The 11,542-nt window shown below is 34.1% G+C and overlaps 1 protein-coding gene across 2 annotated transcripts in view; it reads left to right on the top strand.

Annotated features, from left to right (window-relative positions):
- Positions 1 to 11,178, top strand: part of LOC107653597 (signal transducer and activator of transcription 1-alpha/beta-like) — a 17,654-nt gene extending 6,476 nt beyond the window's left edge. Inside the window, exons 7-25 of one of the 2 annotated variants that reach the window (XM_016440342.1) lie at positions 47 to 138; positions 237 to 388; positions 1,554 to 1,712; positions 1,795 to 1,887; positions 1,980 to 2,039; positions 2,225 to 2,248; positions 2,773 to 2,860; positions 2,962 to 3,003; positions 4,149 to 4,232; positions 4,326 to 4,424; positions 5,199 to 5,334; positions 5,427 to 5,482; positions 5,602 to 5,693; positions 7,527 to 7,666; positions 7,845 to 7,982; positions 8,060 to 8,135; positions 8,970 to 9,039; positions 9,128 to 9,154; positions 9,192 to 11,178. In XM_016440342.1, coding sequence (XP_016295828.1) covers positions 47 to 138; positions 237 to 388; positions 1,554 to 1,712; positions 1,795 to 1,887; positions 1,980 to 2,039; positions 2,225 to 2,248; positions 2,773 to 2,860; positions 2,962 to 3,003; positions 4,149 to 4,232; positions 4,326 to 4,424; positions 5,199 to 5,334; positions 5,427 to 5,482; positions 5,602 to 5,693; positions 7,527 to 7,666; positions 7,845 to 7,982; positions 8,060 to 8,135; positions 8,970 to 9,039; positions 9,128 to 9,154; positions 9,192 to 9,215 — 1,652 coding nt within the window. In that variant the 3' untranslated portion in view covers positions 9,216 to 11,178. The remainder of the gene's footprint in view (positions 1 to 46; positions 139 to 236; positions 389 to 1,553; positions 1,713 to 1,794; positions 1,888 to 1,979; positions 2,040 to 2,224; positions 2,249 to 2,772; positions 2,861 to 2,961; positions 3,004 to 4,148; positions 4,233 to 4,325; positions 4,425 to 5,198; positions 5,335 to 5,426; positions 5,483 to 5,601; positions 5,694 to 7,526; positions 7,667 to 7,844; positions 7,983 to 8,059; positions 8,136 to 8,969; positions 9,040 to 9,127; positions 9,155 to 9,191) is intronic. The other variant, XM_016440343.1, reaches the window with a different exon arrangement.
- Positions 11,179 to 11,542: the final 364 nt, after the last annotated feature.

Genomic DNA, 11,542 nt, shown 5'->3' on the forward strand with positions numbered 1-11,542 from the left:
TTTAGACTAATACCGAAACTTAGTCTTGCTTTCATCTATTCAACAGAGGAACTGAACGGAACCATTTCAAAGGAAGATTTGAACCGGGAGAGACTGACTATCCATGCCATGTTTATGAAACTCAACGACACAAGAATGGTGGGAACATTGGGGATCTATTGCCTTTTCCTGTTCTGTAATGCTAATTGGTTAGCGAAGAGCAGCAGTTACGTTCAACCTTGTTTGTGTCCATGTAGAATGTGATCAGTCAGATGTCAGAGGTGTTGAACATTATGGATCCAGTGATCTTTGAGCTAATCTCAACAGAACTGGCTGAATGGAGGCGTCGTCAACAGATGGCTTGCATCGGTGGAGTAACCAATGCCTGCTTGGACCAGCTGCAGAACTGGTAACAAACCACAAATTAATTAATGATTTCCTTCTAACCATACGTTTTTGGAGTAGTAATACTAGGAATACATTAAAATTTTTTTGCTGTTGTAAAATAGCCCAAGATTCTCTCAAAAATAAAGCAGAATGATCATATTTACAAGATGTCGTGACAAACAATTTTAATAGTTTCAAGATCTTCAAATAATATTAAAACAAATTGATATTGCCCATAATTACGTCTTAATTGTGAATTTTGACACAAAATTTGTATTTTTATTAATTTTTTTGTACTGATGATTGCGAATACCAATAGTGGTTCGCATATTTTTTGCGAGCAAAATCTAGTCATTTCAATAGGAATTCCACACATTCCACACAATCTGGAATTTCGAAAGATTTCACTTTATAGATTTCACACGGGTTCAAGTTAGTCATGTGGATACGCGCTGACCAACAGAAAGCTGCTTTGTTTGATTTTTATAGACCTTTTTTGCTAGCAAAGTTTTTGGAAATATTGGCAATAGTTATAATTTTGCTACACTGCTGACATTGGGCCTTTTTTGTTCGCAAAATAAATATTTTGACTATTTAAATATGAATCATTTTGCTAGTGACAGTAGACAATGGACTTTTTTTTTTGCGAAAAAATTTTAGACCTTTTCTGCACGTGAAATTTCACAGAAATATTGACGACATTAAATATATTGACAGTATATAAATATAGATGACTTCACTACACTAATGACAATAGACAATGGATTGCTTTTTTTCACACAATAATTTATAGACCTTTCCTGTTTGTGAAATTTCACCAAAATATCAACAATATTAATATATTTACAATAAGAAAATCGTGACAATTTCGCTACACTATTGACTTTTTTGCTCACAAAATTTTATGGAACTTTTCTGCTTGCAAAATTTTGAGGAAATATTGGCAATATTAAATACATTGGCAGTATATAATTACTGATAATTTTGCAACAGTATTGACAGTGGACGTTTTTTGTTCACAAAATTTTATAGACCTTTTCTGCTTGCAAAACTACACAAAAATATTCACCATAATAAATATTTTGACAGTATAGAAATATTGATATTTTTGCAAAATCATGCTTTTAGGCTCTACAAAATCACGTTTAAATCATATATTATTGAGTTTTGTTTGTTTTTGCCCTCAGGTTTACTTCTCTAGGAGAATCTCTTCTTCAGCTCAGGCAGCAGCTCAAGAAACTTCTGGAGCTGGAGCAGAAATTCACATACGACAAGGATCCCATCACCCTCAGCAGAAGCACTCTGGAGGACAGGATCATGTTAAACCTCAAAACTCTCATCACAAAGTAAGAATCCTACTTTGCTTGATACACCACTGCTGAAAGAAGTCGCTGACAGTGAATCATTTTTGTTTGTGTGCGTTTTCAGCTCCTTGGTAGTCGAGCGACAGCCATGCATGCCGACCCAACTGCAAAGACCTTTGGTGCTCAAGACGGGCATTCTGTTCACCCTCAAATTACGGTAACACAGCCGATGATTCGCATTTTTCTGGAATGAAAGGCCAGATAATGTTCAGTTGATGAATGATGAATCACATTATTCCTCTGCTCCAGGCTGCTCATAAAACTTCAGGAATTTAACCACACTGTTCGGGTGAAGGTGCAATTCGACAAGTAAGTGTTGTACATACTCTGACTCAACCGTAATTCATAGAGGTATTTTTTTTTGTCTGCAAGCAGTTTATATTTGCATTGCTAATGATTCACTCGTGTGGTTAGCATTTTTAGCTTAGCATACATTCAGAAAAAACACTGAAGATGCATTTCATTGTGTTAACGTGTCTCTTTTCACCTTTCAGGGATATCGTTGAGAAACGGAAAGGGTGTGTCCTACATAATTTCCTTATTTGCATACCATTTTAAAGGGACAGTTACTCTAAAAATTAAAATCTGTTATCATTTACTCAGCCTGTTTCTTTGTTTGTTTGTTTTTTTGTGGATCATAAAAGGAGATATTTTAAAAGTGAATAACAATAACATCTGTAAAAAAAATTGTCAAGGTTTTGAGTGCGAGTAAATAATGACAAGAGTTTTTATTTTTGCTGAACTGTCCTTAAAGGGTTAGTTCACCCAAAAATGAAAATTCTGTAATTAATTACTCACCCTCGTGTTGTTCCAAACCCGTAAGACCTTCGTTCATCTTCGGAACACAATTTAGGATTTTTTTGATGAAATCTGAGGGCTCTCTGACCCTCCCATAGACAGCAAGGTAACTACCACGTTCAAGGTCCAGAAAAGTTAATTAATGACAGAATTTTCATTTTTGGGTGAATTAACCCTTTAAACTCCGTTTGAATTCCACTTTAATTAATAGAATTCCACTTACTTAGTAATGCTCCTGTTCTAGGTTTCGCATGTTCAACATCTTGGGAACGGCCATGAAGGTGATGAACATGGAGGAATCCAATGGGATGGCAGCAGAATTCCGTCATCTGGTAAAGTGAAAAGAAAAAATAGCTAATTACAGTGTAGCTCCAGTTTAAAAGCATAATTTAGTCAAGGAAATAATAGTGACAGTATTCTTTTTACTTCACAGCAACTGAAAGAGAAGAAAGTTACCGGAAACAGAACAAGTGAGGTGAGTTCAAGATGTTTTTCAAAGTCTCTTCTGCTCATATCAAGGCTGCATTTATTTGATCAAAAATACAGTAAAAACTCTAATATTATTACAATTTAAAATAACTCTTTTCTATTCTACTATATTTTGAAATGTAATTTATTCCTGTTATGCAGAGCTGAATTTTCAGCATCATTACTCCAGTCTTCAGTGTCACATGATCCTTCAGAAATCATTCTAATATGCTGATTTATTATCAATGTTGGAAACAGTTGTGCTGTTTTAATGCTTTTGTGGAAACGATGATACGTTTTTTTTTTCCAGCATTTATTTGAAATCGAAATCTTTTATAACATTATAAATGTCTTTACTGTCACTTTTGGTCAATGTAACGCATCCTTGCTGAATAAAAGTATTTCTTTCCAAAAAAAAAAAAACTTTACTGAGCCCAAACTTTTTTGATTGGTAGTGTACTTTTTAAGATTGTTAAAAAAGGAATAATCTGTCATCATTTACTCACCCTCATGTCGCCTCCAAATCTGCATGACTATCTTTCTTATGTGGAACACAAAAAAGCTCCAAAAACCACTTAAATGTTTCAAGAAATTAGTCCATAACTCTTGTGTCCAGGTTTCCTAGTCTTCTGAAGTCGAATGAATTTGTGTAAGAAACGAGCAGAAATTCAGTTTCCTCTGCTGTAGCTCTTCTTCTCATTTGAACGTCTGCATATTCAAGCTTCAAACTTGGTAGAACAACACCTCAAACTGCCATTTTGGGCTATTTCCAAAAAAAAAAAAAAAACTTTACTGAGCCCAAACTTTTGATTGGTAGTGTACTTTTTAAGATTGTTAAAAAAGGAATAATCTGTCATCATTTACTCACCCTCATGTCGCCTCCAAATCTGCATGACTATCTTTCTTATGTGGAACACAAAAAAGCTCCAAAAACCACTTAAATGTTTCAAGAAATTAGTCCATAACTCTTGTGTCCAGGTTTCCTAGTCTTCTGAAGTCGAATGAATTTGTGTAAGAAACGAGCAGAAATTCAGTTTCCTCTGCTGTAGCTCTTCTTCTCATTTGAACGTCTGCATATTCAAGCTTCAAACTTGGTAGAACAACACCTCAAACTGCCATTTTGGGCTAAATTCTTTCTTAAACGTTCGGCAGGGCCCTCTGATCGTCACAGAGGAACTTCACTCCATCACCTTTGAGGCTGAGCTGTGCTGGTCTGGAATGGTCATGAACTTTGAGGTCAGAAGATCCTTCAGAACAACCGAGTTGAAAACATATAAACAGCTCTAAATCATGATCATCATCAACTTTCTTCTCTCTCTCCATCTTCAGGCCACGTCTCTGCCCATAGTCGTGATCTCAAACGTCAGTCAGCTACCCAGTGGATGGGCCTCCATCATGTGGTACAACATGCTGACTTCTGAGCCAAAGGTACGGCCTCTTCAACACTCATGTTACGCACATAACAAAATGACTGAAAATTGCACTTAAATTGAATTAAAAATAAATTTGAGATAAGAAACATAAAAAGGTTGCCTTGGCAAATGACTAACATGTGTTTAAGCACTAAATTTACTAACTGGAAATTAAGTAAAACTGAACAAAAATTAAAACTGAATGAATGAATGAATTAATAATTTAATTTAAACCTAAATAGAAATGTTTTAAAAACACCACGATTTTAAAGTAAAGTAAAGCACTAAAATTAATAACTGGGGATAAAAACCTGAACTAAAACAAAAATAAATTAAACCTAAATAGTAATATTTAAAAATAACTAAATAAATAAAAATGACAAAAGCACATAAATTACTAAAAATTTTACTGAAATGAAATTACTAGAAGTGTTGCCTTGGCAAATAACTGAAATAAGTTTAAGTTGAAACACTAAAATGACTAACTGTAAATAAATAAATACCTAAAACTGCAATCAAAATAAATGAAATCTAAACTAGAAATATTTAAAAAAAGAACAAAACCTAATAAAGATGACAAAAACCCCTAAACAAAATGACTACAAATGGAACTAAAACTAAAGAAAACTGAAAATATAAAAATAAAAGTGACGTTCAGAAGCAAGTCCTCTTCAACTCTAAAGTTTCAGTAATAGGTATCTACATGCATCACAAAATAGATTCCTGGAGGTGCTTCCACAGGTTCTGACTTGCCTTGAACTTCTCTTTTCTTTGACCGTCTCTTCTGCAGAACCTTTCTTTCTTCGTGACTCCTCCTTCAGCCACGTGGGGGCATCTAGCGGAGGTGCTGAGCTTGCAGTTCTCCTCCATCACCAAAAGGGGGCTTAATCAAGAACAGTTAAGCATGCTGGGTACTAAACTCCTGGGTGAGTGCGATACACGTACTTGACATTGAGTGCATTGGATTCTCTTGGAACAGATGAGCTAAATGCACAAGCGTGTGAACTTTGGCCCACAGGTCCTAAAGCGGCGATGGATCCTGAAGCTCAGATTCCTTGGAACAGATTCTGCAAGGTTGGTCTATACGAGATTTTTTTTACTGATCAGTTTATCCATTTTTCTATTGCGCACCATTGTTCCGTTCCCACTGTTTGTTTAGAAGTGATTTGATTTGAGACTTGTGTTTGATGTAGTCTGGCAGTGAGAAGAACTTCACCTTCTGGCTGTGGATTGAAGGAATTCTGGACCTTATAAAGAGACACCTGCTGAGTCTGTGGGACGATGGGTAAGAAACCAGATGTTTGAATGATGAAAATCCAGCTAGAATCAACATCTTACATGGTTCTAGCTGGTCTAGATGGTTGGTCACTTGGACCATCTTGGTCTGTCTTACCATTTTGGACAGCTACCCTATTTCACATGCCAGGGTTATTGTCGTCAACTAAAACTATTCAAAACATTTTTTTGTAAGTTTATTAAGTTTAAGCTAAAGCTGTAAAATTAATGATGCACACCGAGTTTCATAACGATATGTCAATGCGTTCGTAAATTATAGCATTTTATGACAAAATTCGAAATGGCCGATGCCCAAAATGGCTGACATGGGAAAATTGGGTATGGTTCGAATCGGCATAACCCACCGAATCTAAAGAGACCAGTGTTGTGATTTTTGGTAAAACCATTCAGAAGTTATAGACAAAAATAGCAATTTTTCATATCTCCTGACCACTAGGTGGCACTGCGCCGAAACACTGCATGTAGCCTCAGGTCATGCTTGTTATAACACATACCAAGTTTGGTCTCAATACGCCAAACCATTACGGAGATATAGCCTCACATCCATTTTTGCATGCTTTTCGTCAAATTCGTTTGCGCGTTATTCGAGAACGGTTTGACGAATCAACTTGAATTCCATAACTTTTTGCCAGCATGGTCTGAAGATGATCTGAGACAATTTTGGTGAAAATCGGACGAACCGTCTAGGATGAGTTTGAAAGAGAATAATGGAATATAGCGAAAAAACTAAACTTTACATTTTGGAGTTCATTCGACTCGGCACGCGCAGAGGATTCAGAGGAAAAAAATATTTTCCTTCTGTGCCTTACACTTCAAAAGTTATTAGCATAAACATGAGTGAAAGTTTGGACAAGCGGTGGCGCTAGATTGTTTTAGTTAATAGGAATGCCAAAGGATACAATAGGTGCCTACGCACCTTCGGTGCTTGGCCCCTAAATATTTAAGAAGAACAAAAACTAATAAAAATGACAAAAGCACACAAAATTAAACATAAAAATCAACATTACATGGAAAAGTTTAAATGAAAATGAGAAATGTTGCCTTGGCAAATAAATGAAATAAGTTTAAGTTGAAGCACTAAAATTATTATCTGGAAATAAATAAAAACTAAAACTGAAATAAAAATAAATGAAATCCAAGTAATTATGTTTAAAAAGAACAAAAACGAATATAACTGATAAAAGCATATAACAAAATTACTAAAAATTAAAATGAACACTGAAAATGTAAAAATAAACGTGAATTCAAAATATTAATAAAAAATAAAATAGTATATAAATAATACTAAATTAAGTCTGTCACAAAATTGTTAGATTTATGCATAAACAAAACAAAAATAAAAATATATAAATAAAAATATCCCACTCAGGAATGTTCTGGGTTAAATAAATGAATGAAAACAAAAATACAAAAAAAGCGTGCACATCCCAAAACCCCGAAGGCTCAGGTGTAGGACAAAAAATAAGATCAATACAAACAAAACAAAAAATTGTCCACACACTGATAAGACTGCTCCCAAGGAATTTCTTGGTTCAACGTTTCGACCATCAGGTCTTCGTCAGGCACAAAATAAATAAAAACACAAAATCAATCAATCAATCAATAAAATAAAAGTAAACAAATAAAAACCACAATTGACAGAATCTGTGGTAAGTTTTCATTACCATAGGAAATATTTTTCCTATATTTATTTTTAAAACAAAAACTTGTCTTCTCTTTTCCGATTGGGTCTAAAGTTTCAAAGTGTAAAAACAGGCCAAAAATGGTCTGCTTGTCTATTGATCAAGCAGAAACATGCTTTAACCCCGTCTATCTCTCGCAGCTGTATAATGGGGTTTGTGACCAAGGACCGAACTAAAGCTCTGCTCTATGACAAACTTCCCGGGACGTTTCTGTTGCGCTTCAGCGAGAGCAATCGCGATGGAGCCATTACGTTCAGCTGGGTTGAACACAATGCAAACGGTGAGACTTTCCTTCACTCTGACACACTGTGGAACAATAAAAAATAAATTTGGTCTTGAAATCAAAACGTCTAAAAACAACAAATTTAGATATGGTTTTGCTTAAACTTTGGATGGAAATCAAACCCATTTTGCAAATGTAATGCTCATTACTTGGGTTTGGTGTTGTGTTTATTTAGAAGAGCCACAGATTCGCTCCGTGGAGCCCTACACGAAGAAGGCTGCCGACAACGTCCCGGAAAACCCTCTGCGCTTCCTATTTCCCAGTATAGCCAAAGATGACGCCTTCAAAAAATACTACTCCAAACCTACCGACAGTAAGAAACACAGTCGCAAACTATATAAATTATGAATAAATGTATAAAAGAATGTACATAAACATTTGTTTATCCAGAGCAAGAACCAATGGATGTAGACAAGAAGTTACATGAGGGATACATCAGCACCACTCTCATCTCCATCTCTGAAATGTAAGTCAATATTAACCCTCTTGTTCACGGTGGTCAAAAATGGTCAATTTTTAATTTTTTTATTTCAGTGAATGTACTATGTTTTAGTACCATAATATTTTTTATTTAAAATTTTGTATTTTTAGGGGATTTTATGGTACAAAAATTATATTTATGTAATAGTTATGATTCATTTATTACCCGTTAACCACTTTTTGAGCATAGACCTGAAAAGGAAATTTCTAACTTAAGCTGTCATAAATATTGAATGCTTTGGAGCACAGAAGACACTTGGAGAAGATTATTGCTGAAGTGAAAAAAAAAGTTAAATAAAGTTAAAAAAGTGACACAAAAAAAAAAAGCTATAGAAGTTTATTATGAAAAATGCACAAAAGTATTATTTCTAAATTTTATATGAAATGTATATTTTCCGAAACATATTTCACACTAAAACTGTATGAAAATCAACGGCATAAATCTAAACAAGTTGTGTTCCAAATTTGAGGTTAGTATCGCAAAAAATGAGCTGGCAACAAAAAAATGATTTTGTTTGGCTGCAGTACCAAATGTTTCCACTAGATGAAATTCACTTCCCAATGATCTTTTTCAGGACCATTTAACCGTTTAGAATCATGTCCATGATGTTTTTATTCACATAGCAAGTGCCAAAACCTTTACCAAGTTTCATACCATTTCAGTGAAGTAAAAAAAATTCTAAACAACCAAAACGTCAAATATTTTGGTCAGATATGACTCCCACAATGTGACATTTCTGTGTTACCAAACAGGATTGAAAAAATAACTGCTTCATTTTATGCTTAATTAATTACTGCTTAATTAAATGCTTCATTTTAGGCAGCCGCAAGACTTTAACACCACACTCATGCCAATGTCACCTGAGGTTTATGGCGAGCTGGAACGCATGGTATGAAAAATTATAATTATACATTTACAATAACAATTGACGCAATACTATTAACAGCAGTTATTCTCTCCATTTCTCTTTATTTTAGAACAGATTCGATACATTAAATTTTGAGGTAGAGTACTATTATTCATATATTTTTTTCCCCACAGCCCTCAGACTTAAGTCTCTCTTAAGTGACCTGAAAGGACAGATGATGCAGAAAAGTAGAAATGTTTCCTTCGTTCAGTGTTTTTTTCTTGTAATAACGCAAATGAAAGGGGAACATCTAGTCGAGGTATAGCCACTGGTTTTGGTAGTCCTCTTTTTCATTCTAGCGTTATTAGAAAGACACTGTCTACGCTGTCAGCTATAGCATAAAGACAACCAAATTAACCCCCTTAGTAACGCTGTTACCGCCGCACTTATTCTAGAAACCTTTTTAGACGGTGAAGTTGTGTATGAAAGCACTTCAGATGCCAAGTAACTGAAAAGGGTGAAGAAAGTGAATGAAAAAGCTAGATGGATGAATTTCACACAAACTTATTTTCTGTAAAGAAAATGAAACCTATTTTTAGGACTATTTAGTTTAATCCACATTTTCTTTACAGTAATGCAAACAAATATTTAATTTAAATTAATGTGAATAAAACTATTTTAATTTGAAAACATTTACATAACAGCAGTGTATGTCGTACCAACTTTAATTATTGTAGTACAGGAATTCGACTGTAATAAAAAAATAACTGTATTAGTCATAAAATACATTATGAGAATAATGGGAATGAACATTTACACATTATTGTAAATGGGAGAGGAAATGTGCTGAACTGTCATAAAAAAAAAAAGACAATGCAAAAAATAAAACAGAAATGGTCCTAAAATAGGCTTTTTAAGATCCTAAGTTTACGTTTCCTTTGTTTGGTTTTGGGGTCAAACACCCCAAAGATTCATCCAGAAAGAACCATGAAATACAGGAGTTCAGGTCTGATTAAACCTTTTAAGCTGTTAGATGTTTACTTTCCAAACACTGTTTCTAAATATGTGAAGAAAAAAAAATTCAGTTTTCTTAAGATTCTTCATAACCTGCTGGTGCTCTATTAGTATTATGTTCACTTTATGTGCCGCTATGCTTATTTACAGAGCAATATTTGTTTTTGTCTAATTTGTTTTGGACATGATAGAAAGTTATTAAAGTGGGAATCCACCTCATTTGGAATGCCTTCAAAATTTGCACCTTAAAAACTTTCAGCACAGATTAGCAATATGAAAAGGCTGCATACATTGGTGAAAGAAAAATACTGTATGAACGTGTGGAAAAAAAACAGATAAACATTACAAAAATTTACATATTAATGTCTGTCCGATGCATGTACGTACAGTTCGCTACAAGATAAGAATAATGAATATCAAAAGCTATGCATGTTCAAAGTCTTTATTGTTTTTATCTAGCATTTGTGTGGAATATATTAATTAGTATGGAAATTAAATTCGAACAATTAAAATCTAGAACATCTACAGAATGGCATAGTTAAATAATAAAAGCAAATTAAAGGAAATTTCACAACAACAATGAAATACATTCATAGCAGTAATGAAAAAAAAAATGCAGGAAAAAAATCGTAACAGCTTTCTCCGCAAAAACAAGAAATTGCACAATGCAAATAAAATTGGCTAAAGTGCAACACGAATGAAGTTGGATACAATTTGTGATCTACTTTTGTTTGTACTGTTTTTTGGTTGTGTTGCTTCAATTTTTTTGTAATAAATAACAAATTGTCCACAGTTAAGCATGTACATCCACACACGCACACATTACAAAACACATTTACAATACTTTAACAACAGTGTCCCACTAGAAAAAATTCACATAGTTGAGATTGACTTAGCTTTGGAGGTTTTTCAAGTATATGCGTGCCTCTTTGTCATCCGTACTGTATATTAGAACAATCAATGTGCTTTTCCGCATACAACATGTGCTTATAGAAACCAACTGCTTCTGAAGGGACTTCACCAAGCTACACAACTGACGGGATTGTTTAGACTGCATTTTGTCCATAGCAATCAGCGTTAATGCCAGTGCATTTTTGTTTATTTTCGACTTTCAATCTTACTTGTCATTTCACCATGTACTGAGAATAAAAGAAAATGTGACATTTTTGCTTGGTTCTTTTTCCATATGATCGCTAAACTAAATCACACAACAAATCCACATCCTGGATTTAAAATGTCTTGCAGAAGAAGCAAAGGTGACACTGCAACCCAGTTTGGATGTTTCTTGTGTAGGTTTTCCACATAATTATTCATGAGGCAATTGCTGTAAGATTTCCAGTATGCTTAAGTATTGAAAAATGTTCCTGTTCAAAAATACAGGAACTTCCTGTAGTACAATGAACAGCCAGATATGAAAATTGTCATTTTGGTGCTTTAAATTAATTTCAGTGACACTTAACTAATGTTAATAAATTCAAACTTAGTGTAAGTTACATCGGTTTAAAATACCATACATTTTTGTAAAAATGAA

Source organism: Sinocyclocheilus anshuiensis, unplaced genomic scaffold (genome assembly GCF_001515605.1).
Source record: "Sinocyclocheilus anshuiensis isolate Anshui unplaced genomic scaffold, SAMN03320099.WGS_v1.1 scaffold1079, whole genome shotgun sequence".
NCBI lineage: Eukaryota > Metazoa > Chordata > Actinopteri > Cypriniformes > Cyprinidae > Sinocyclocheilus > Sinocyclocheilus anshuiensis.